This window comes from Lathyrus oleraceus, chromosome 3 (assembly GCF_024323335.1).
Source record: "Lathyrus oleraceus cultivar Zhongwan6 chromosome 3, CAAS_Psat_ZW6_1.0, whole genome shotgun sequence".
In the NCBI taxonomy this organism is placed as follows: Eukaryota; Viridiplantae; Streptophyta; class Magnoliopsida; order Fabales; family Fabaceae; genus Lathyrus; species Lathyrus oleraceus.
Window position 1 is genome coordinate 96,763,573 of NC_066581.1, and position 27,437 is coordinate 96,791,009.

Sequence of the window (27,437 nt, forward strand, 5' to 3'; positions counted from 1 at the left end):
AGCCATATCAATGCTTCAATTAGCTTCAAAGAAGGCCGGTGAAGAGTTATGGGCAAAGATTCGAAGCTAAAATAGCTCGAATCAAATAAACAGTCAACTATTTTTTTGAGGTATCGAGTTCAAACGGTTTCAGAGTTTCTTTGGCTATCCAAGATTTCTAATGAAGGCAGATCAACCCTCTATTTATAGGAAATGAAGTAAGGTCATGGGACGTGCGAAATTGTGAAGAATTCGTGTGAACTAGGGTTGAGTTTTGGTGTTTTGCAATCTGTGTGACATGAAGCACGAAATATGTGAGTTGATGATGAAACCAAGTCATTTTGGACTTGTTTAGATGTGTTTTGCTTTGTCAAAGAGGTTGCACATGTGCAGGTGGTCCCATTTTGAGATTGGCATGATATTCATGACCTTAAACTTGCACAAGAAGCAGAGTTTGAGGTATCATGTTAGGGCTTAGGAAAAATGAAATTCACTCGTGCGTTTTGAGATATTCTTTGTGCCAAATGATCTTCTCGTGATGAAGAATCTGAAGGAGAACGGCGATCCAAAACGCAGCCGAATTTAAAATTTCTCCTTTAATGATCCTTACGAATGGGCATGATCAGTGATAGAATCGTTACCTCTTGTGGCGATTGTAACCTTTGATGCAGATCTACGGAGCGATCACGAACGTTGAACGATGACAACGCCTCTACTCAGTCCACACGAACGAATTCCTTCAATCTCAGTGCTACCTGCTATGAATGAAGGCTTTGAGTGTGTGTGTGTGTGTGTGTGTGTGTGTGTGTGTGTGTGTGTGTGTGAGAGAGAGAGAGAGAGAGAGAGAGAGAAACGAAATTGCAACTGCCAAATGCTTCTACACAAGGGTTCTATTTATAGAACCACTTGTGTGGGCTTCAAGCTAAAAAAACCCACTTAAGTGTATGTGGCCCATATCTTATAATATGCCAAATTCACTTAAGCGCGGGGTACCTTACCATATTTGGTATTCTACTTAAGTAAACCGTACCTTACGATGTTCTACAATTCACTTAAGTGCACCGTACCTTACGGTGTTCCTTAGTTACTTTATCTCTCATCAATCCGTCCTTTGTGTGTGACCCTGTAGGTTTTCGCGACATTGGCAATTATATTAAATCACATATTTAACATAATAAACAGTGAGCGGTATCTAGCAACACATCACTGCTATCCAAGACAAGAAAATGTCATGTGATCTGACAAATCCTTATGTGATAATACTAATGTGCACAATTACCCTTTTGCCCTTATGTCTATATTGAACACAAGACATATACCGTGTCATCCTTGTCCAGTTCAATATTGGGCCCATAGACATTTATCCTGTTACGCAGGATGGGCAAATTCCATCTAGGTCACTCATGTCCCTTAGCATGCTTCGTGGAGTACCCATCAACTGTCTTTATGGTCATCCAATTATGGACAACGTTTGATCAGCAATAAGGCACTCGACTCTACATCTAGGTTCCATATTGGTTTCAGGTCGAAGGGTGGTATACACCATTATCACCATGAGAATAACTTATGACACTTTGCATAACATTCTATATAGTATTCTCATAGCGGGTCAATCCAGTATAAATATTACTCTTAATATTCATACTTATGTTTAACACTTGATAACTCCTTATCCATGATCCATGAGATGTGATCATCAGTCTATAAACATAATAGTCTTCATGCTTTAATGTTATCCCACTTCACAATAAAACTCGACTACGGATACTTTAAGAATAGTGTCCTTATGTTTAATGTGATCTTATGATTAAGTCATACTTGATACATTAAACGGACTAGCTATTCTAGGGACTTTATTAAACAAACATAATAAAGAAAAAACCTTTTATTATTAATAAATAATTCGATACAAGTACCAAAAGTATTGGCCTCTAGGGCTTACACCAACAGAATCAAATGCAAAAAGAATCAAATCAAAAGGATGCTTGAGTTAAAAATGGCATGGATGGAAAGTTTGGATCGTGACCTGAAATTCTAAGGTAGGCATTAGGCCGACCAGGTCTTGGGCAAACTTTTGTGCACACATGAGCATCTGGGCAAATTCCAAAATTGATGGACTTAGGGGAAACATTGATGATTGACCCTTGAAGAAAAGTTGTAGAGAAGTTCAAATGTGACATTTGGCTCAAAGTAGATTCCAAAAATATTGAGAAATGAGATAGTTATGGTGTTTGGACCAAGTGACATGCCATACTTGATGTTATGCCACCCAAACATGTGTCAACTTGTGATTTCTTGCCATTTTCTTCCATCCAAAGGCCCAATTATGAACACTTGAATACCAAATGAAGGAAACTTGATTGTCCTTTGAAGAATCTTGATAATTGCTTAAAAATTGGATGGAGATGACATGAAAATAAACATATGAACCATACTTGAATCAACTTTGAAATCGTGTACCAAACTTGAACTTCTCTTCACCAAATGATGTTGAATGAAGCTTGACATGAATGTGACCTAAGATTATAGGTCATGCCTTCAAGTGAAGCTCTTGTGGACCACTTGTTGACCAAAACTTTGAATTTGAGATTAAAAACCCTAATTTAGAAACCAAGCTTGATCTTTTAATTGCAAGTCTCTACCTTGTACAATAAGAAAAGAAAACAGCACATGTTTTGTATTTTGAATAAAGGTTAGAAAAGTTAGGATGCAAACATGCAATAGAAGTAAAAAGAAAACACAAAGGGTGCTTAGTGATCTCCCACAAAGGTCAACCCAAAGAGGTGGAGGTTAGAAGGATACAATGCTTGCGATCTTGGTTGGAATGCAAATAATATGAGTGGTGGAATCTTATGAGTAAAAATTAGGGTATGACAGGAATCTAATAGCAAAAGTCATTCACATTATCATTTGACTTGTCACTATTGTTGTAAGAAAGGTCTTACCATTTCTAAATGCAAATTTAGGAGATTTTTGGTTCTTAAAGGTGTATTTCAATTGTTGCTGAAAAAATGAAATAATATTTTCACTCACCCTCAAGGATCCAATGAAAATTGGGTACCTAATGTTATTGATTCACTTTGTAGGGAAAATATTTTGACTCCTTGAAAAGAGTATTAGATCTTAACAAGGGAAGATCAAGGCATATAAAATGTAACATCTCCTTATTCATTGACTTTGTGGCAAAGAAGAAGGATGTTGTGATCTATGAAGTTAACAAATATAAGTGCTAAATCGTGAAATAGGTAGTGTAGGTAAATCTCTCTTTTACTACTATCTTTGGTGTTATAATTTCTTGAGAATACTTACTATTATTAATGTTAAATACATCACTTGTGATGTATTGTATCTGAGAAACGTCGGAAAGGGTTTTTTCTTTTTCATGATGCAGATGAATCTTTAGAAGACATACTCAAAGTCACCAAAGACGGATTAATCACCCGGAAATGGTAGAAGTTGAGGAGGAGAAAAGATGACCATCAAGTCAAGAGAAGACAAGGCTTCTACAATATCTTAACTTGACCAAAAGTGTGACTATACGCTTTTAGATAAGTATTTTCAGTTATCTCTTAAATTGTGTTTCAATTCTTATCTTAAATAACTAAGTTGTATTCTTTGATGAGCATTGGTCTAAGGGCATGCTATTTGAGTTAAAATCATTGTGTGAGACATTGTCCTACATTCACGAGATCATCAATATATAGGTATCAAGTGAATTTGTGAAAATGAATTGGACGAAATCAAATTGATAACAAAGGGATTTCATCATTGCCTATATAATTAAAAGAAGTGTAAGTGATCACTTCCTCCGCCTTTCGTCCGCGAGGTAATTTCGTTTCACTTTTTCTTTGTGTTTCATTTTATTTTAAACTACATGTACTACTTGTATGCCATATCATATGCTATTGCTTGTTATGCTCTAAAGTGTGTGATAAATATGTTATATGATCAATCTCGTTTGTGCCCACTTCCAAAAACTTTATTGAAAAACTGTGTTTTTCAACGTATAAGTGTATAGTTGATTCATGATCTCATATGCAATTCATCTTAAACATTAGTTACATTTTAATGCTATTTTGCTTTAACATGTTATTTATCTATATTGCATGAAAATCAAACATTTTTGCATTAACTTATTAATGTCCACAATGCATGTCTCCACTCAAAATTTCATAAGTCAAGACATCCATGTACAGTTAAGTTTGATTTTTTAGATGAATAAGCAGCGCTACTCTTGACCAAAACAGTGTATTTAGCTACATTTCAGACATCAATATACTCGGCGCATTTGTGGTAGAATCATGATCTCTTTTCTACATTGAACACTTTCAACTCACGACTCCATCATTGAGACAAAATACATAACTAAATTGAAATGTAAAATCATCTTTATTTGTCTAAAATATGACATCGATGAGTGAACATCTTTTAAAAAACAGTGTGCTTTTTTTTTAAGGAAACTCTTAGAATAAATGGCGACATGGTGGAATATGGTGCCATATTAATTAAACTAATAATAACAAACAGGTTAATTAGAGAACTAAAGTAAATAATTGTTTATTTGATCGAAACATATGATAGTGATGTACACCCAAAGAATGAAAAAATAAATAACAAATATGACATAGAAAAAGAAGAAAAAAACATAAACAAATAAAATCCGAAATATTACTTATGTTCCAAGAAACCAATCAGAAGCGCACATCAGTAGAAATCAACACTGCACTTGGTGGGCACAAACGTTGCAGCGGTCTTGTTAGAATTCAAAGGGACTTTGAGATCACATTTCACCTCGGGCTTGTAATCACCAGATATCAAATCTCCGAGTCTGAATCTAATCCTGAAATAGAGTTTCACATAGATATCATAAACCTCAGCACTCTTATCTTCGTTCAACTCTGAGACTTGATCGTTGTCGAGCACCATCAGTTTTTGTCCTGAGAAAACAACGCTCATGGGGTCAGTGCTCTTCTTATATTGGCGAAACGAGTTCATGTGTGTGATCACATCAACATTATTAGTAAGCCTGGAGCCTTCGTAGAACGCTAGAGCCTCAACTTTGTCGTAATAGATGCTGAGTTTTTTGTTTGGGTTACGTGCTGTGAAATTGAGAACCATATTGTAGTGTATTGTGTTGTTTGTGTAGTCGAATTTAGTTAGGTTGGCTTCTGTGACATAGAATTTGAAGGGGCGGGGCTGAACAACGAGATAGAAGATAAGGACTGCGAGACCGGCAAGAATGATCAGCGTGACAAGGAGCTTCCAGAAGAAACTGAAGAGACAGCAACAACAGCTTCTGCTTCGGTGGTGGTGCGGACGGGGTTGTGCTGGTGGTGGAATGGCGGGACCGTAGTATGCTCCGTTCAATTGTGGTTGCTTAATATCTGCCATGTTTTATAAAGAGGAAATGAATACAGAACTGATGTTAGAGAGATTAAAGGAAGAAAACGAGTTGTAGTGAAAAATGTAAATTGAAAGAGTGAAATGTGAGGTTAAAGAACCAAAGAGTAATGCGTATATATATAGAATGGAGATTTGATGGAATAACGCGGTTGTAAAAAACGTGTGCGTGTTTGAATATTTGCTATAATTATTTATGATTCATTTTCCACTTTGCTAAGGAACCTATATCAATATGGCATCGCAGATAGTTTTGACTGCTGCAGTTTTATTTGAAGGTCCCCAGTTGGTCCGAAACATCCACGAAGAAACAAGAATATTCGTATGAAAGTTATCCAAGAATTTTTGTTCTATTATGTTTATGAATAAGACAATCTTATATTTTTATGAATAAGACATCCTACATGATTGCTTCACACATATTTTTGAAATTAGACCGTAGAAGTAGCATGGTATAAAATAAATACTCATCTTTATCCTTTACTCTGACAGAGGAAAAAGATATTTACAATAAAATAATTAAAAATTGTATTTATTGGGTCATCTATATATATATATATATATATATATATATATATATATATATATATATATATATATATATATATATATATATATATATATAGTATTTAAATAATTTTTTTAAAATAATTTACTATTATAATAATATATTTTATGATAAAACTTTTATTTTAGTTAATAAAAATTCAAGGTTAAATGACCTCAAACACATCATTTTATTTTTTATTTTCTAAAGTTTAATCTTCTTTTTTGATTTTGTAAAAAGTCGACAAGATATGTAATTTAGAATTTGAAGTTCAATTCACAGCTGCCGTAAATTTAGACTTTGTTTAGAAAATCGTTTTTATTTGATAAATCATCTTAATCCTCTATTATTTAAAAAATCGACAGTAAATGTTGATTAATATTTTATTTAATTAAATTGAACGAAATGTTTACCTTGATGCGTTCTCTCGGTTTTTCTAAAAACCGAGATGTAAACTCTAAACAATATTTTACTCCCTCAACAGAATGTTGTTCGAACGTGGTTTTTTGCGCGAACAATCTATAACCTTCCTATCGAGGTTTACTTGCAGGACCGGCTAAAAAGTCCTAGACTAATAAGTATGGTGTGTTTGTTGGTAAAGTGTTTGGGTCAATAGAGCGACAGGTAAAAATGTTTGCAAGAAAAGATGCAACAAAAATAAAAGGGTAAAAGCAAGATAAAGACGTAAATGAACAAAACAAATGAAATGACTTGATAAGTTAAATGGTTTGAAAATAAATGTGGAAGCAAGTGTACATTTTTGTAGGAAGTTGACTCTTTTCTCTTAGATGCTTGATACTTCAAGTGTTTTCCTATTGCAATGTTACAAATGCCACCCTTAGAAATGAAAATCACATCTACTTAAATAGTAATAAAAAATAACTGCCAGGTGGTTATGGTCCATTCACGATGCGCCACACGTCAGAGCCTGTAAACTCACGTCTTTAGCAACCTCCCCCACGTTCTACTTTAAATAATTTGTATCAATCATGGCATGTTTTGCTTCGACTTCAACGAGATCACCTCCCCCCCCCCATCGACTTTATTTCGACCTGGCTTAGGTCCTTCTTGACCGTTGAACTGCTCCGGCTTCATGTTTCCTACTTCAATTTTTTCCTCTTCGGCGTGGTCGAAATTTGCTAGCTAACAAATTGCCCCCCATAAAAAGGTCAGTTTCGACCGAGAGACATTTTGACTGAGAAGCTTGGCGTTTTGACTTTCCCAAATTTTGGTTGGATGTCTAATCATTGATGATGCTCTGTGCAATGATGATTCTTTTCTGCGCCACGATTTCCTAGGAAAAATGCCATCATTGGAAGCTACTTCCTAGGTCATGGGTACTCAACTAACTCTACTAACTTTCCCACTATCACTGAGTCTGACAGATATCGTCAATCGACTGACCCTTGGTTGTCATTTTGTTTGCCTATAAATATCACTCTTTCATCTTCGTAGTTTTTCTTTCTGCTTCTTCATTTGCACATTTTCCTACAACCTTTTCAAATCAATATTTTTATTCTCATTTTGTCTCCTTTTTCTGCTACAATGGCCTTCTCTATCAATGTCAAATATATAACTAGCTTCAACACCGATAACAACCCTATTGCGTTCCAACTTACTGAAGAAGAAAGTTTGAAACCTATTCCCCAACTCACATCCATTTATGAAGCTGTAGTCAAAATCTGGCAACGCCAAATGCTTATTCCTTGTGTTGTTGCTGACAAACTTATTGCCTTCCACGGGCCGTATCTAGATACCAAATCACAACCCAAAAACGTTCAAACTCACTTCCCTGACTTTAGTCCTGCCATTCCACCAGCCTTCGGAAATGAAGGTACCATCGACGTGAAGTTCATGGACCCAAAGGCTAGGGTCTTTAGGTCGATGCCCACTCCTGGCAATAAAAAGTATGCGGCTTGCCTTAACAAAGTTCAACGAAAACGCCACAAACAATGGAGGGTGGCTAGTATTTTTTTGACGCTATCCAAATCTTGAGGAACACCCGTCGAACCAACCCATGTATGTTGCTTGCTTCGATGTATTTTTGGGAAGGTTCGACTAATACCTTCCAACTTCCTTATGGTATGCTGACGCCAACTCTATTCGACGTGGCAGCTATTACTGGTTTATCACCTATAGGAGAAACTTTCGACCCTACTCTTCCTACAGAAAATACCATTTCTTTCAGTCGTGCAAGTCTTCAGAACTATATTGAAGACCACCACGATCAAGACTTTATCGAAGTATCTGACGAGGAGCATATTGCATTTCTAACTCTTTAGCTTTCGTATTATGTATTATGTATTAAGTCCTGGCTCTCTGTAAATAACCAAGAGCTACATAAGCCTGGAAATCCAAATCCACGAAGGTCGACAAGTTTCTTTAGGTAAACTTTTACTAGCTTCCCTGTACCATTCTCTAGGTCTTGTGACACTAAAATTGTAACTTATCCACTCTACTCCAAAGGCTATGAACTTGTCTTGCCCCATGTGGCTGCTGCAACATTAGTTAAACGCCACCTTCGAGTACCAGTTAGGCTATCCTGTGTCGGAGCGTATAATGTGTTTGAGCCAGGATTGACCAATCTAAGGCATAAGACTCGCCTTAATGACATGTTAGGAGACTCCCAACAAACACCTTTTCATGAAGTATCTTAGTATGTTTATCGAAGCCAATTCTTTTGTTCGAGTTATGGCCCCATTTGTAGATCGAAGCTTTGGCCCAAAATGGTTTTAAAACCCTCTCCCTGGTGATTCTCCCCAGGTTGCACTGATGTTGAGTGTTGTGTGGAGGGCGTTTTTGACTCATACACTGTTGTCCTTCAGGATAGAGGCAAGGTCGAAGGGATATGGTTACATGAGCTACCAACCTAACTTGGTGGCTTGATAATTTGGCTTGAGCCAAATATTACCAAAGACTTTGGTGTCTCATTCGATTGACATTATATGGACTGGTCGACAATTGAACATTGAAGGCCACAAAGCTTGCCTCAAATTTCACAAGTCGACTCAGCGTCTCGAATTACCAATCTTCAAATTTCAACAGTCCTTCCTGGCCACCAAAGAATTTGACAAGTGGTGGTCCGAATACCAAAGTCAATATTTTCCTAGTGCACTTTTTCTCCAGCACGTGATCGACACTTTCTTCTCGCTGGCGAAACAAAGGCTCCACAGCCGAATACCGATGCTCCCGTCGAAAAAATCCAAAATGTCGATGTCGAAGAGGCCCAAAAAAAAGGTAAATACTACTACCTTGCTTTTCCTTTCTTTGAAAATCAAAAAAAAAAAAAATTATCTTTATTTTATAGGGTCGAAAACGGGCTCCGGCTGCTGCGCCAGCCCCAAGCAAACCTCTAAAAAGGTAAAAAGCGCCCTCAACTCCAAAACCACGTGTACTTCGTGTCTTAACGTTTCGTGATGTTTTTATATTCAGTCACCCTCTGACGTATCTTATGACTTAGGTTCTTGAAGAGGTGCCTTTTGTCGGAAATGAGGATTCTTATGGCAGCGCGTATTCCCATATTTTCTCTACATCGAAGGCGCCACCATCCAAGCCGCCCACTCTGGCCAGAAAAAAGAAAATTCAGGCCAAAAAAACCTTCTTTGAGAATTGTTTCCTCGACCGCAAAGACCTCAATTCCTGATGACCCTACCGAAGTCTTTGCACCCATAGGTCAAACAGAAACTGCTTAAGCTTTCCCATAATACATGGCTCCCCATGTATTTGACCCCCCTTATTTCACCACCTCGTGAATTATTCTCCACCATTGATCATAACTTCTTTGTTGTGCGGACACGAGGCTGGTTCAACTCCTGCTGAGCCCATAATCGACGTGAGGGTTGAAACCCAACCAGCTGAGACTTCTACTATCTTAAGTCCTCAAAGGCAAGATGAGTTCCAAAGCATGTCGCTTGAAACTCAACAAAATATCGATGTTTAGAAAACTCAGGCCCCCTCGACCGCTGCTCGCGAAGGTACTTCTTTTATCACTCTCACTCCGGAGGAGGTTTTGGCCATGAAGCGAAAGAATCCGGCAGAGGCCCTAAGAAAGCTGCAACAGCTTCCCCAAATATCGACTGGGGTTCAGCCTTCTTCCTCGACTGTCGTACCTGCTCCATGAATGGATGCCTATGTCACTCTTAAACTTCAACAGATAAAAGATTATTTGTTTGAGCGTGAGATTCTAATTGTCGTCGAAGAAGAAGAACCTGTGGCGCTCGACATCCTCAAACTACTCTACGAACTTGCTCGACACGAGCTTCCTACTCCAGTTGCCATATACATGATTGAGTTCGAATCTTTCTTCACACAGCTAATCAAGGACCTCGCTCTTTGTCGGAATGCTGATTTTCAAATTAAAACAAAGATCAACGAGATGAGACGTGAGTAGGATTTTAGTGAAGTTTGTGAGAAAAAACTCAATGACTTCGAGGTCAAGAAAGAAGAACGTCTCAACCAACAACAATTCTCTAATCAGCAAATCTCAGATTATCAAGCTCAAATAGCCGAACTTACTAAGAAGATTGTTGAGGTCGAAGCACAAAAGGCCTCTTTGGATATGATTGAACCTTTTCCTACTCAAGATGTCGTCGACTAGGATATTCTTAAAGGGATTGCACACGGCGAAGAGTCCCTTGAAATCAAGGCAAGGATTAGCCAACTGCAGGAGAAGAAAAGCCTCCTTGATAACAGAATTGGTCATGAGAAGACCCTTTTCGAAGACTTTAAGTCTAGGTTTTCTGCTTGATGTATTTCTTTGTTGAGGCAATTATAGCACTGATTGGTCATTTTGTATGCCATCTTGGCTTTTATGATTAATGATCATTTTCACTATATTTTAGTTTGAATCTCTTGTAGCATAAGTTTATATTTTTTCAAATATTTCCCTTTTACCCTTAAGATTCGTCGATCAATACCCAGCTCCTGAATTTCGTAGGCATTGTTAGTAAACGTTTGGATTACTTGAAATGGTCCTTCCCACTTTGGTGACCATTTTCCTAAAGTTTGATCTCTTCGATCCATAAGTAAAATTACCTTCCAAATCAGTTACTTTGATGACCATTTTTCATCTTAATCCTTTTATTGTATACTTTGGCCACATGCGCCTTTTATCGTATCAACATGTCTATTGCAGCCAACCTTTCTTCGTCTAAATCAGTTAGTTCGTCGAACATCAATCTCCAATATTGTTCCAACGGGATATCGTTTTGCCGTTGCACCCTAACTGATTGTAAACAAATTTATACTGGCAACACAACATCGTGCCCAAATGTCAAACGGAAAAGCGTTGAAATAGTTGACTTTTTTGGGGATGTCCGATAAGCCCATAAAATTTGTTCTAATGTTTTGAGCCAATTCTTAGGTTACTTGGCAACATGTTTTTTGATTAAACCAATTATCACTTTGTTGGCTACCTCGACTTGGCCATTTGCTTGGGCGTAGTAAGGTGTGGAAGTAACCAACTTGAATCATGTTTTGGCAGTGAACTCTTGCATCTTTTGACCCATAAAAATTGAGCCTTGATCTGTAGTAATGGTTTCAGGAATCCCAAACCTATACACGGTGTGTTTTTTAATGAATTCGACCACAACCTCTTGATCCACTTTTACCAAAGGGATAACTTCTATCCCTTTTGTAAAATAGTCTATTCCGACTAGGATAAACTTTTGTTATTTCGACGAGGCTGATCGAATCTCACCGATGACATCTAATGCCCATCCTCGAAAGGGACAAGGCTTGATAATTGGATGGAAATTACTGGCTGGTACATGTTAGATGCTTGCGTGCATCTGACATTCTTGACACCCTTTGGCGAAGTCAATACAATCTTTCAACACACTTGGCCAGTAAACACCTTGTTGAAATAATAACCATTTCATTTTATGGCCAACTTGGTGTTCCCCACATATTCCACTGTGTACCTCAAACATTGCCAAGTATGCTTTTGTATCTCCAAGACATTTGAGCAACACTCCTTCTGGAGTTTTCTTCAACAACTCATTTCCCAGGCGTACATAACTTAAAGCTCTATAATTGATTTTCCTATCAGTGTTTCCGAATGGATTTTCTAGGTACTCTATAATTGATTTTCTCCAATCTAACTATGACAAATTGTCAATGGCAAAACTCTGTGTCTTACAAAAAGTTCGAAATTTTCAAAAAGTTTATTGTTGACGACATCTACCCCCCGAGTTTTGGGATTTCCATTTTGGATGACAGTGAGACGTTCGATACCATCTTCTCTTTTACCTCAATAAAATCCTTGAGCTTTTCTTTCGATACCTTGTACCAGATGCAATTTCTACTAACTCGTTGGCTTCTTAATTCTCCATTCGGGGCACATGCGCGATGCTAACAACCTCGAAGTACTCTAATAGTTGTGTCGCCATTGCGAAATACATCAGCAGATTTCTTTAATACACTTGTACTCTTGTGTGATTTGTTTGATCACTAGCTCTGAATCTCCTTTTATTTCAACCTTATTGGCTCCTAAATCCCTTAAGATTTTGAGACCAATTAATAGGGCTTCGTACTCCGCTTCACTATTGAAACACTTTCCGTCGATTTTACATTTGAACTTCGCCGGAATGTCTTGTGGGGATAATATTAAGATCCCAACTCTCGTTCCATTTTTATGACTTGACCCATCTAAGTACAACCTCTAAGGGTTCGTGTTGACCATGTTCAGTGATTGTTTGACTATAGTGTGATCCACAATAAAGTCTTCCATTATCTAGCCTTACATAGCCCTCAAAGGCCTATATGTTAAAGAAAACTTTGGTAATGCTAGTGCACATTTCCCAATTCGACTATGTAGAATGGGTTTAGACAACATATATTTAATAACATCACAATGAGACAAAACATAAACATCAACTTGTTTTATATATTGCTTTAATTTCATACATGAGAAGTACAAGCATAGGCACCATTTTTCAATCACATTGTACCTAGTTTCAACATCTATCAAAATTCGACTGAGGTAATAGACGGGTCTTTCGACACCACTGTTATCCTCTTGAGCTAACATACTTCCTATGGTCGTATCCAGTGCAACAATATACAACCTCATATTCTTATTCCTACTAGGTGGCAATAAAATAGGAGGCTTTGTGAGGTATTCCTTGATGGTGTCGAAAGCCTCATGTTGCTCTCGTCCCTAGTAAAAATCACTTTCTTTCTTGATCTTGAGTAGTGGCGAAAAAACCTTATTCTTGCCACTTAGATTTGATATAAATCTTCTCAAGAAGTTTATTTTCCCCAACAAAGATTGGAGTTGTTTCTCTGTTGATGGAGGCTTGAGATCTAAAATTGCTTTTGTTTTGTTTTGGTTGATCTCGATGCCTTTCTTGTGTACCACGAAACCTAAAAAGTATCCTGCATGTACACCAAAAGCACATTTTAATGGATTCATTTTCAATCCATATTTTCTCATCCTCTCAAATGAGCGTCGAAGATGATTCAAATGATCATTTTCAGATAAAGATTTTATCATAATATCATTAATGTATACCTGCAGAAATGTTTCAATAAAATCATGGAATGGCGTTCATGGCTCTTTGATAGGTTGCTCCTGCGTTTTTTAAACCGAACGACATTATAACCCATTCATATGTTCCCAAAGTTCCAGGACATGGAAATGTCGTCTTAGGAACATTACCTTCCGCTATGAGAATTTGATTATAGCTAGAATAACCATCAAGCATACTCAAGTATTCGAAGCATGTGGCTGAATCGACTAGAAATTCTGCCACATGCATCGAATACTCATTTTTTGGAGTAGCATTGTTTAAGTCTCTTAAATCTTTATAGACTCTAAGAGTTACATTCTTCTTAATAACAGGTACTATATTAGCTAACTATTCGACATACCTTGCAGTTCTGATGAACCGACTTTTGAGGAGTCTTTCAATCTCCTTCTTAATCTTTATTGTGATTTCTGGAGCAAATCATCGAGGATATTGCTTCACTAGTTGTTTTCCTGGTTGAATAGGTAATCGATGCTCCACCACACTTCGATTCAGGCCAGGGATTTCGCCATAGTCCCAGGCAAAGTAGTCTATGTATTCTTTCAATACTTCGATCAGTTTAACCTTCATATTTGACCCAACTTTAATGCTTATATATGTTGGTCTTTTTGTGACTCCGTCTCCTAGATCAATCTCTTCTAGTGGGTCTTGCGCTTGCATTCTCTGCATCTCGTTCAATGGATTTTTCTCAAACCTCAAAGGCTCATTGTCATAAATGCAATCAAGCCTTCGACTTTCTACATCTGTTGTTTGGCCTTGTCGGTCATCTTCACATTATTCAACTTTGGCTTCGATAGCCAAATTTTGTAGTTTCTTAGCTTCTAGAGCCAACTTTATTTTGTTCTCAGCCAAATAGACCAAAATTCGAGCTAAACTTTCTGACTTAGCAGTCATCTCATCGACTGCAGGCCACCCCATGGGTGAAATTACCATTTCTAGCTCCATTTCGTCTTTAGCATCCCAGATATACCATAGTCAGGATCGAGATTCAGGACACGACATGTGTTGACTGAAGTGTAGGACCCTGATTCATCATCCCAAGGCATGATGTTTGCCAAATGCTGGTCGAAAGATTTCTTCGAGCCCTTGGACTCATCGATCCTGTAATAACTCTGGTCAGCTTCGATGTTTTCAACAATGCCATCCTTTCTCCAGATTATTAATCTTTAATGTACAGTCGATGGGCTAGGCCTTTTAAACATGGATTTCTGTTCCTCCACCATGCCATTGTTCATAACGTAATAGCATAGTGGTTTGCCTTCAGCAGTTTCGTCTGGCATGAAGTCCTCATCTACCTCAGAGACTTCCGACACCATATCATATTTTGTAGGCAACACTAATACGATGTCGCAGTTAACAAAGAAATCTTCACCATAAGTGTCGTCATTAGTATCATCGTACATATCATCATCGAACTCTTCGTCGAACTAGGGAGAATACTCAGGTTCCTCCTCATCTGACTAAGGAGAGTATTCAGGCTCCTTCTTATTTGACTGAAACGTGTTCTCAGGTTCTTTCTCATTCTCGACCTGAGATGAATATTTCATACTTTAAGATGATATTATCCCCTTTCTTCCTGTAGGGTCAACAATCATCGTTATTGTCTGATTTGCCACGATTTTCCCTTTCTCCATCCAAACTCCTTTTGGGAGTTGTCTTTTTTGTCTAGAGGTTTCGGCATGCTTCAATTGCAAAGTCGGAGCCTCTTTCCCAGTTTTCTTGTTCACTGGTAATGCCTCCATTGCCTTCTGGTCATGGGGTTTTTTCCTTTATAATTAGGAGAAACAAAATAACCTCTTGGTTTGACCTTTTTCTATGGAGTCTTCGCTTCTTTTTTAAAATCGAGCACTCTCCATTTTGGCCGCTTTCCCCTCTTCTGGTTCACAGGTTCCACCCACTTCTCTTGTGGGATATCTGATAGAGGAAGTAAAATCCTTGGTCGAGGCTGCTGGAACTGCCTCATGTATTCTTCATTTCGGCGTGGTGTTCCATGTTTGTCGAACATAAATCTGGGGATGATAGGCTTCTCTTCTTTCTGTGCCTTCTTTTTGTCCGTTTCAAACCTTTCAACGACTTTCTTATCGGACACAGTGTTACACCTTGGGCATAGTACCGCTTTCGAACCAATCACCCTGCATTTTTCTTGGAAATCTGTCAGGTCTTCACCAGCTTAAGGATAAACCACCTCTAGTTCATCTTCAGTTCTCTTGTCGAAACCGTCAGTAGTTTCAACAATCATACACTCAAATGATTCATCTAGAGACTCAGCAGCCAGGGGCTCCATGGGACCATCAGTAGACTCCACCATCATGCATTCAAAAGGTTCATAGTACAAGGCTTCTTCAACCTTCATAGGATCTGAGTCCACTTGCATCTTTGGCCTTTCACCAAATTGAAGCTTGCCTTCTTTTAAAGCTTTCTGCACCAAATCCCTGAAAAGAACACATTGAGATGTTTTATGACCAAGAAATTTATGAAACTTACAAAATCCCCTTTTCTTTTTCTGTTCTAAAGGGGGGTTCCTTTAAACCCCGAGGAATAATAATTTGACCATCTTTAACTAACAAATCAAATATCTCGTCACACTTAGACACATCGAACATGTAAGTTCTAGCAACATATTTATCTATTTTTTCTGCTTCGATGGGACTTTTCTCGTTTGATGGTTTTAATACTTTACATGTGTAAGGAGGTCCATGCTTGAGCTCACCCATGTTGACCTCGCTTTTGTCGACAAACTCTTCATCGTCATAAGAGTATTCATCAACTGCTATATAAGACACTTTCTCTTTCTTATGGTATCGACCGATTTTGGTCTTTTCGGCTTTCAAGCGTTCGATATGTCGAACCTTATCAGCTAATTGTGCCATATCCCTCAGATACTATGTATCTAACTTCTTTCTGATAGAATAGTCTAGACCACCTGCGGCCATTTTGACTAATTCGTGCTCAAGGACTTGATAAAGCATCTAGCCTTCAAAAGTCTAAACCTGTTAAGGTATTAATTGACTGACTCAACAATCTTTTGTTTGACAATGGCTAGTTCTTTCAGACTTATTTTTGACTGTCCCATGTAAAATTGTTCATGGAACAACCTATCTAACTACGTGCGTGTATGGACAGATTGTGGAGGTAGCATTGTAAGCCAAGTGAACTGTGGATGTTTAATTGGCTGCATTTTATGTTAAAACATTAACTGGACTCTAATGTCTTGACTGATGTCATGACATGCTCTGGAGATGTTTGATTAGCTGCATTTTGTGTTAGAACATCTAACTGTACTCTGATGTCTTGACTGATGTCATGACATACTTGAGTAGTATACTGCAGGTTTAGCTAATACAGGATTTATAGAATGTCAAACTCAGTATTTAAATTTCAGTCTGTTTATCAAGGGAATAACAGACCTGGCATAAGGCCTACTGTCTGAATGTCAAACTGGATGTTATGACATTCATCATTGACAGCATATACTGAAAAATAGGCAAGTTGGTTTTCTGCTACAGTTCAGTATGTATCTCAGTCTGTTCTTCAGGAGGATAACAGACTATGGCATAAGGCTCTATGTGTAAATGTCAAATTGGATATTTTGACATTTATTAATGTAAGCTGATACTGAAGTACGAACTGAGTGGTCCTTTACAATACAACATTTTGTACAGTCTGTTTTCAGGAAAATAACAGACTTAGCATATGGTCTATGCTTTGGACGTCAAACTGAATGTTGTGACATTCATTCCTGACAGCATATGCTAAATTGTAGGTTGGTTAGTTTTTCTGTTTCAGCATTTTTCTTAGGCTATTCTTCAGGAATCCAACAGTTGAGCTAAAATCCAGGAAACTAACAACTAAGCTACAATTAATGAACTTAACAAATAGCCTATTTGTTAGTACCCTAATATGTGGAAATTAGGTTAACTTGCTTGACCTTAATTTCAGGAAATACAAGTACAAGGCCCAAGTGCTGCAATATAAAAGGATGACAATCCTTCATTCAGAACTTGGGGATTTTAGGCGTGAAGATTTTATTGTTCCATATACTTCACTGCTGTATTTGTGTGTGTGTCTTGTATTAGGTGTATCTTGTGAGCCAAGCAATTATCACCTAAATGATTGCATTGGACTAGGGTGTTCATTGAGTTGTAAGTGTTGTGTCACTCTAAGCTTTTAAGCGTGAGTGTTGTGTATCTTGATTAAAGCTGTTAAGCACAATCAAGAGTTGTTTGAAGTGTGACTTCACCATTAACTTTAATCTAGTTAAAGGTTGTAATCACTGAGGTGATTGAGGGGGAGTGAGTAGGAACTCTGATCTTAGTGTAAGATTGAAATTGCATTGGGTAGGTATTAAGTGATAGGATTAAACAGTTGGTTTAAGGTCTGAATTAATACTACTAATAATGGATTTCCTCCCTAGCTTGGTAGCCCCCAAACGTAGGTGTGTGTGACACCGAACTGGGTAAACAATTCCTTGTGTTATTTACTGCACTTACTTTTTAAGTTCTGCATAATTCTTGTCTGCGCAGAATTGGATGTCATAACATCCCATGTGACATTGAAAGTCTGTTAACTAGAATTTCATGAACACATGTTTTGTAAGAGAGCTTGGGAAGTATTTCAACTTCAAATCCTTATTGTTCACTATGTCGCCGGCTTTGGTTTGATATCTAGATACATGTTCGACGATAGACTCTTCGGTGTCTCCGGCGAACTTGGTGAATTTTGGAACCTTCTATCCCCTAGGCAATTCTGTTTGTAAAACAAAATCAGATAAGGGAGAAGAATATGTTGGCCTTTGTAGGCCTGGGTTTATCTCGTTTCGAACTATTATCCGTTCGAAAATAGCTTCTAAGTTTTTCTCTCCAACCATTGCCTCTTGTCGAACCTGCCTTACCATATGGTCGGGATCTTAATTTCTATTAACTAACACAACAGAAGGCCTTAGGGCCACCCTAGGTATTGGTTCGACCTTCTGGTATTCTTGCTCAATCGTTTCGTCGACCATCTCCCCATGTCGGCCCGAGGGTTTTCGGTCGAGGTGGAGGTGGAGGAGTCTGACGAACTTGCGCTCTGGGAGCCCTTGAGAAATTCCCTATTCGGGTCATTTGAGTTGCCAGTTGTTGGTAACTCTTAGTCGAATCTTGAATCAAGGGTCTCAGTATGGTACCCGTTTGCTGAGTCAGCATGTGGACTATTTTGTGATTGCTTTCATCCATTTGCTGTCTCATGACTGCAACAGAACTTGATGTGAAAGTTGGGATTGACTGAGTTCTATACATGCATACTTGCCATAAAATCAGTTGGCATTCTCAGAGTTCTATACATGGGCACTCTGAAACTGGGCATATATTACCCTGAATTCCCCATCGTTGCCAGTCTTGGAGTTTTAGGTTGACGCCGTGTTAAAATTGGTCCATTATATGCAGTCGAAATAGCAGATATTGTTCCAGAACCAACATCGGTCGCTTGCGACACAACTATGTCTCCTCCCGAAGACGGTTCTTTGTTTGGACGTGGTGATACCATTTTGCCACTACGTAGTTGCATATACTGAACACAACGGGTCCTACCAGGTGTGCCAATTTGTTCGCACATGGTTTTTCACGTGAACAATCTCTAGCCTTCATATCGAGGTTTAATTGCAGGACCGGCTACAAAGTCCTAGACTAATAAGTGTTGAGTATATGGTGTGTTTGTTGGTAAAGTGTTTGGATCAATAGAACGACAGATAAAAATGTTTGCAAGAAAAGGTGCAACAAAAATAAAAGGGTAAAAGCAAGATAAAGACGTCAATGAACAAAACAAATGAAACGACTTGATAAGTTAAATGGTTTGAAAATAAATGTGGAAGCAAGTGTACATTTTTGCAGAAAGTTGACTCTTTTCTCTTAGATGCTTGATACTTAAAGTATTTTCCTATTGCAATGTTACAAATGCCACCCTTAGAAATGAAAATCGCATCTACTTAAATAGTAATAAAAAATAATTGCTAGGTGGTTATGGTCCATTCACGATGTGTCACGCGTCAAAGTCTATAAACCCATGTCTTTAGCAACTTCCCATATGTTCTGCTTTAAATAATATGTATCAATCATGACATGTTTTGCTTCGACTTCGACGAGATCACCCCCCCCCCCCCCCTCCCGTCGACTTTATTTCGACTTGGCTTTGGTCCTCCCTGACTGTCGAACCGCTTCGACTGCATGTTTCCTGCTTTTATTTTTTCCTCTTCGGGGTGGTCGAAATTTGTTGGCTTACAAATGTTAAGTTTAATTCACTTTTTACGCCCTAGTAAATGAAACACCATTCTTTCCACCTAACAAACTTAAACACCATCTTCTCCAAGGAGGAAGGAAGTTCGAACCTCAAACCAATATTTTTATTTTACTCTCTCATCATGTTTCTGGTATATAAAACTCTCTCCATGTTATTGTTGTTTATGTATTTGTAGTTATTCTTGTTATTGTTTTCAATGTTGTTATTGTTGTTGTTGTTATTATTATCATGGTTTTTGAGACTTAGGGTATAATGTAGTATTATTTTCTGGTATTTGTAGTTATTGTTGTTTATTGTTATTGTTGTTTAATTTTTGGAATGTTCATTTTTATTTTACTTTTAGAAGTCGTATGTGATTATGGATCGAAGTTGGATGAAAGCCAATAGATTAAGTAAAGAGTTTGAGAATGGAGATTCAATTTCTTGAATTCACGGGGAAAAAAACCTTCATGACGATAATGAGATTTTTTAGTGTCTTTGTAAAATTTTCCGAAATACACAAAAACATCCTAGGAATGTTATATTCAATCATTTTGGTTGTGAGGAAAATACTCAAAATTACGCGAAATGGGTAAAATGGCATGGTGAAGTGATAAAAAAAATATTTATGTCACATAGAGTTAAAGATGATGAATTTATGAATGATAATTTAGAAGATATGATTTGTGATATTATAGTAGATGATTTTAAGAAAGCTCATATGGAAGATACTTTGCAAAGAGACCTTGAAGAGTCGTTATATTCGGGATGCAAAAAAATTACAAGATTTTCAGTTGTGCTAAGACTATTTAATCTTAAGGAAAAAGGTGGGTGGATGGATAAAAGTTTCACTGAATTGTTTGAATTATTGCAAGAAATGCTTCTAGAAGGTAACATGTTTTTGAACATTAGTTATGAGTCCAAGAAGATATTGTGTCCAATAGATTTGAGCTTTGTCAAAATACATGCATGTCGTAATGGTTTCATATTATATAGCAAAGAATATGAAAACTTGAAGGAATGTCAAAGGTGTGGGGAGTTATGCTACAAGAAGAAGGACAATGGTGTTGAAGATGATGATGGTGTAACTAGAAAGAGTGTTCGTTCCAAGATGACGTGGTACCTACCGATAATTCAAAAATTCAAGAGATTGTTTGCTAATGTAAATAACACAAAGAATACTATATGGCATGCAGATGAAAGATTATGTGATGGAAAAATTCCTCATGTAGCTAATTCATTATAATGGAATAAAATTGATTCGTTGTTTCCAGATTTTGACCTTGAGCCAAGGAACCTTAAACTTAAACTTGTCACCGACGGAATGAACTCATTTGTTAATTTGAATACTAACAAACCTTTATGGCATGTTCTTCTCATGATTTATAACTTATATCCTTGGTTGTGCATGAAAAGAAAATATATGATTTTATCAATGATGATTTTGGATCCAAAATAACCAGGGAACGACATAGATATTTATTTAAAGCCATTGACTGAAGATTTAAGAATTTTGTGGTAAGAAACTGTTGATGTTGATGATGTGTATAGAAGTGATAATTTTAAGTTGTGTGTCATGTTGTTTTGCACAATCAATGATTGTCCTACATACGATAATTTATATTGGTACAGCGTCAAGGGACATAAAGCATGTCCAATATGTGAAAATGATACATGGTTTCACCAATTAAAAAATGGAGAAAAAATGTTTAGTGGTTCAACTCTATCGTCCTCGTTGAGCCTACTCCACTCTTCAATGGTTTCGATGAGACTCTGCAAGTAAATAAGCTATGGTTACTTGCTATTCAGATGTTGATTAGTGTGGAGATAAGGAAGATCGAAGAAGCACAATTAATTATCTTTTTCAGGTATTTGGTGCACGAATCTCATGGGTCTCGAAAAAGAAACTTGTGGTGGAATTGTCATCATGTGAGACTGAATATATTGAAGGATCCTATGATGCGTGTCAAGCAATTTGGATTAGATATCTGCTGGAGGAGATTGAGGTCGAAGTGAAGAAACCTCTGGTGTTGCAGATCGACAACAAATCAATCATTAATCTTGCAAAGAATTTAGTTCTGCATGGAAGGAGTAAGCACATTGAGACTAGGTTTCATTTCCTAAAGGAGAAGGTAAGTAAGGGTGAATTTGAAGTGAGGCTTGCTCGAGTGAAGCACATTTGACCGATATTTTCACCAAAGGTTTGAAGACCGGCATATTCTTGAATTTGAGAAAAAAAATTAAGAATAGTTCAGATCGACTATAATTATCGTTTGTTCGATAAATTGGATTATAGGAGGTATGTTGAGATATAAGTAATATAATCCAAGTTGTTTGTAATTCAAACTCAAATTAATTAGGATTAGAGTTTGTTACTTAATAGTCAAGTAAATTTATATATAAATACGTGAATAGTATTATTCAGTTTAAACAACAATAACATTCAATAATACAATCTTTATTTTTTTACTTTGTATCATTTTTCTCCTCGTTAAAAGTATTTCACGCATTAACACTTATATTACTCATATTTTGAAATTAATGTTGTGAAGTGCAAAAATAGGAGTAGTTTATTCAATTGAATATGTCAAATGTAAAACTAGATCCATTAAACTAAATGTCTATTTAAGATGCAATAGAAAAAAAAAGCATTTGATGATCTTATTAATACTTATAAACACTTGAAAAAAAGTCAAGGTATATTAAATCGAGAAAAATAAAAAGGAAATCATAAGTAAGTCGATGACTTAGAAAGATAGGAACTAAACGTGAAAAGGAAAGCAAACAATAGTCAAGTCAATGGCTTTAGGGAGGTTGGAACTTGGAAGTTTCCACGAACGTGCTCCTTCCTAATACATTCAAATTCACGCGTTTCATTTGTGCAAAATTTCCCCTAAATTTCTAGTACTTCCTCCAATTTTTTATATTATAAGGGAAAAAAAAGAACACTACTACCTAATTAACAATAAGGTCTAACTATATTTGGTGGAGATAAAAGTTTTAATGGAGTAGAGGAGATTGATAGAGATATGGAAAGAGAAACAAAGAAGATAATTTAAAAAATGTAGTGTGTTTTGTTCAACCAATCTAAAAGAGTGGAAATATTTTGACAAAGAAAAATAAAAAATTAACATTTTAGCTTATTATAATATTTAACGTCACATTAAATACCTGTAGTCTTAAATACATATATGTTCTTGCTAATAAATACCTGTAGTCATTTTTAAAAAAATTTAATTAAAGAAAATATTTTATAGAAAAAAGTTAACTATTGCAATTTTCGAAATATTAATTATACACATTTTCAATTTTACTTTACTATTTTAAGATTTTAAAGAGTGTCACAAAACACTTGTTAACTTTTCTCATATATTAATAGTTAACTTTAGTTTTTAAATAATTGTTCCTTTTCAAAATATTTCTTTTTATGAGTTTTATTTTGTAAGAATTCTTTTTTAGTAACATTGATGTAAGTAAATATTGGCTTAGAGAAACTTTCCTCTCTTCTTTTTATATTCAATATTTCAATCTCTTAATTTTTTAACTATTGAAAAAAAACATTTTTCGCATAGAATAGATATAAGTCCTAAAATAAATTTATAAGAGTCATATTCATCATCTTACAAATTCAATAGTGGTGAGTGTGACAATATCTATCGAAAATAATTCAATGACGACTTAAGAGTAAGGACGCCAAAACAACCGCCTTAGATGTATTCTTTGGACGCCAAGACAATCGTCTTATGTGTATTCTTTAGTTTGAATTGAATTCTAATATAACTTTTGATTATTCAATTACGAGGTTGAGATCCAATAATTATTATCTAAGAGATATAGTCTCAACTACAGCTAGTTGACACTATAAAATGTTATAGAGGTTTTGAAAACCTTGTTGAAATGAACCTGGGTTGAGGATTTTTCATGGTTGCTCTTGGTTCACTAATATAGTGTTTATAAGATGATTTCGCAATATCATAGAGGTGTTACATTGGTAAAATAGATTTATGATTCATGGTAGCTCAATAACATAATCAAGTGTTGGTCCAGGTGTCATTGAACCTTTCATGGATGGTAAAGATACATCAGGTAATGGCATGTATTTTGTAAGATTATGCAATATGGTGGGAATCGTTCTTCTACCTGCTGAATCAGGTAGTCCTCAATTGGTCTTTAAATTCATGTTGTCAGGATAAATATGTTTCATTTATCATAAAATATATGATTCGTTTGCACAACACTACCATAAGATAATAGTCACAACATACAAATTTTCCTTACCGCCTCATATGGTATTCTTGCCACATGTCCCTATCCAAGTTTATGATTAGTCTGATTATAAGTATAATTCATCACTAGGTCCCCTCTAGGGTTAGTTGTTGCAAAAAATACTAGCTAACGATGAAAATAACAAAGGGTAAAAGGAATACGTTGTATAGAACTAAATTGGACCTGAAAAGACCCTACCATCGTATATGCCTACTATATATCTTCGAGTAACAATGTCGGCCTAACATTGACTTTCTTGAACTCCTTGAGTAGTTGACATGATAGAACTATCATTTGAATTGGTTGATTTAAACCCAACTCTCTAACTTTTGGGACCACATTCTGAAATATAGGTCGTACAATATCAATAAATTGTTAAGAGAACTGATACATGATGTCATGTATTCTTATGAGTAATTTTTGTCTATTGAAAGTCATGGTTGTTAATAGACAATATAGATAATTTCATGTATCCCTCATGTAGAACAACAATCACAACTTCTGAACCATTAGGAATATGCACAATTGTTTGTGTTCCCATTGATTATAAAAAATGTTCAATCATTATAGGCCCGACCTCCTCGTAGATCACAGTTATGGTTGATCCAGTGATTGAAGATTTGTAGTGGTATTAGATATAGTATCTCATTTAGTGTGTCTGCTTTATTGACAAACTATTAAAATTTAGCCAAAATTTGGTCGATAGATCTTACCTTATTGATAAACTATTAAAATTTAGCCAAAATTTGGTTGATAGATCTTAATAGTAGTTCTCTTTTATCTTCAAACGAGGGGAAATCTACCCTGGGACTGATGACTCTTTAACTAATTCAAAGAGTGTTGCGTATGAACGTGAAAAGCTAAATTATTAGTATAAAAAAATACATAAAAATGCTAAAATAAAGAAGATGAAGTGTATAAAATATTTTAATTATCAATTTCACGTGTTTAAAATTTTGCAAAATTTGATATTTATAAAGGTTATGATGACATGAGAAAAAATTCTAAAAGGGTTGATCATTTGTTATAGTTACATCCCAAATAAAATTACATTAAGTCCTTAGATCATATGTTATAGTTACATCCCAAATAAAATTATTGTTACAACTACCTACATATAAATCTTGGATGCAACATAGAAGGAGACCTCTCTATCACCATAAAAGAATGCATTTCTTTTATAATTCATGACTCTTTTCACTTGATGTTATCATAATTTTGGCACTATAACACCATAAAAGAATGCATTTCTTGTTTGAATCCCCTTCTTGTAGTCTATTATAACTGTTTTTTTATAAAATATATTAAAGATCAAATTATTATAGATAAATAAAAAAAACAATTCAAGATGAGTGACTTAGCTTAAAAACAAGATGTTTGCAAAAGCAACCACATTTTGAAAACGAACCACTCTACACAGTTGATTCCTATGTTCTTTTTTACCATTTAAAATCAGCAAAGATATTCTTCTAATGTTTTTTCCACACGGTTGATTCTAATGTTTTTGTTTTTCTGAACGAGCGAAAGCTTAACTTAAATCGTTTTTTGCCGTGTCTTTTATTCCATTGCCGTAATTATTTTCCCAACTATGAGTATAATCTAATGCAGACTATTACACGCGTTTTTTCACTTGTTTTGCCGTCCACAATATACACTTGTTCCTTTCAACCTCTCTTCCTATCTACTCCATATGCATCATTTCCATTCATACCTCATACCTTAACTTCCTATCAACTATTATTCTCTCTATATAAATATTTCACTTTTCTCATACTTTCTCATATCTTATTTTTTCCTATCTCTTTTATCTCCACAACCATGTACGAGAAGCAACAACTCAACGGAGCCTACTACGGCCCCTCCATCCCCCCACCAAGATCCCACCACCGCCCATCCCGCGGCGGCGGTTTCGACTGCTGCTGCGGTTGTCTCTTCAACCTCATCTTCAAACTAATCCTCACCGTCATAATACTCATCGGAATCGCCATCTTCCTCTTCTGGCTCATAGTTCGTCCCAACGTAGTCAAAGTCCACGTCACCAAAGCTTCCCTCACGCAATTCAACTACACAAACAACAACAACAACCTCAACTACGATCTCTCTCTCAACATGACAATCCGCAACCCGAACAAAAGACTTGGTATCTACTACGATTACATCGAAGCCAGGGCTTTGTACCATGATGCTAGAGTTGACTCTGTTTTTCTTGGTCCTTTTTATCAAGGACACAAAACAACTAACACGCTGAGCCCTTCGTTTAAGGGTTCGAAAGTGGTGCTTCTTGACGGTGATCAGAGTTTGGATTTCAATAAAGAGAGGGATTCTAAGGTTTATGAGATTGATGTGAAGATTTATCTTAGGATTAGGTTTAAGCTGGGAGTGCTTAAGACGAGGACGATTAAGCCAAAGATTACTTGTGAGTTGCATGTTCCTTTGAACTCTGGCGGCGGTGCTGCGACGGTGGACGGTGGGTTTCAGACCACCAAGTGTGACTGGGATCGTTGATGGGTTTGTTGACCCGATTCGATGACTTTGTATGATACAGTTATTTGTTTGTTGTTTATTGGTTACATAGTTTTGGTTTTCTTTGACATAGTCATACATATTCTAGAGGGTTATTTCGGGGAATTTATTACTACAGAATATGACATTTTATATTTTTATTATTATGTTTATTTGCTTGATATTCTCCTATATTGCATTAGGTGGAGGGTATTTTAGGCTTATTGTTTTATATCATAAATAAACTTGTTATTTTGTTACATAAATAAATATGATTTTTTTTCTTATTGGTCAACTAATAGTTTCCCTAGTTCGTGAAGTGGGATGTGAATTCCAAGACTTATTACCAAATTAAATAAATGGCATGTATGATTGTTTTTATAATTAGTCTGTTGTTAAAGAAAATGAAAACTCCATGAAACTCTATGAAAGGAGTTGAAAAATCGAAGATGGAAAAGAGAAACGTTGTATTCCTTCCCAGCGTTACTTTGCAAATGTCATTTCAAAATTTAAAATAGTATTGATTGTTTTTTGTCAAAAGTATTCTTAATTAATTATTATAAAGAGAGAAAAATTAAATAAATTAATAAAAATTTAAAAATAAAATAAAATAAAATAATGATTGTTTAAAAAATAACAACAATGATTATTTTTATTCGTATATGTAAAAAATCAAAAAATTACATTTAAAAAAAAACGAAGGGAATAATATTTATATAATTCAAATTGATTATAAATTTGTGTATGTTTATCATGATGCTACATTATATCTAACATAACAAATTTTTAAAATTTTGTTATGATAGTTACAACCGATCTTCATAATTAACTTAAGTGACTTGGGCAGCAAGTAATTTCATGATCCTCTTCTATATCATGAGCAATGCTTATGCTTAGTTTTGAAAAAACTTCAATCACTTAGGATATGTTTGAATCATTTCTCAAAAATTGTTTTTTAATTT

General features: G+C 36.0%; 3 protein-coding genes across 3 annotated transcripts; 1 reads left to right on the forward strand and 2 right to left on the reverse strand.

The window, feature by feature from the left end:
* Positions 1-4,345: 4,345 nt before the first annotated feature.
* Positions 4,346-5,467, reverse strand: LOC127125581 (NDR1/HIN1-like protein 10). The gene has a single exon (XM_051054358.1). It carries the CDS (start codon positions 5,368-5,370, stop codon positions 4,684-4,686), a length of 687 nt encoding a protein of 228 aa, XP_050910315.1. The 5' UTR covers positions 5,371-5,467; the 3' UTR covers positions 4,346-4,683.
* A 10,158-nt stretch (positions 5,468-15,625) lies between these two features.
* Positions 15,626-16,325, reverse strand: LOC127129873 (uncharacterized). Its single transcript, XM_051058989.1, has 2 exons — positions 15,940-16,325; positions 15,626-15,887 (listed from the first exon to the last, which is right to left on the reverse strand). Exons 1-2 carry the CDS (start codon positions 16,323-16,325, stop codon positions 15,626-15,628), a joined length of 648 nt encoding a protein of 215 aa, XP_050914946.1.
* A 9,332-nt stretch (positions 16,326-25,657) lies between these two features.
* Positions 25,658-26,770, forward strand: LOC127125582 (NDR1/HIN1-like protein 10). The gene has a single exon (XM_051054359.1). It carries the CDS (start codon positions 25,792-25,794, stop codon positions 26,476-26,478), a length of 687 nt encoding a protein of 228 aa, XP_050910316.1. The 5' UTR covers positions 25,658-25,791; the 3' UTR covers positions 26,479-26,770.
* Positions 26,771-27,437: the final 667 nt, after the last annotated feature.

Coding starts and splice junctions, on each gene's coding strand:
- LOC127125581 (XM_051054358.1), bottom strand. CDS start 5,370: ATGGCAGATATTAAGCAACCACAATTGAACGGAGCATACTACGGTCCC.
- LOC127129873 (XM_051058989.1), bottom strand. CDS start 16,325: ATGGCACAATTAGCTGATAAGGTTCGACATATCGAACGCTTGAAAGCC. Junction 15,888..15,939: donor GAAAAAGAAAAGGGGATTTT/GTAAGTTTCATA, acceptor TGTTCTTTTCAG/GGATTTGGTGCAGAAAGCTT.
- LOC127125582 (XM_051054359.1), top strand. CDS start 25,792: ATGTACGAGAAGCAACAACTCAACGGAGCCTACTACGGCCCCTCCATC.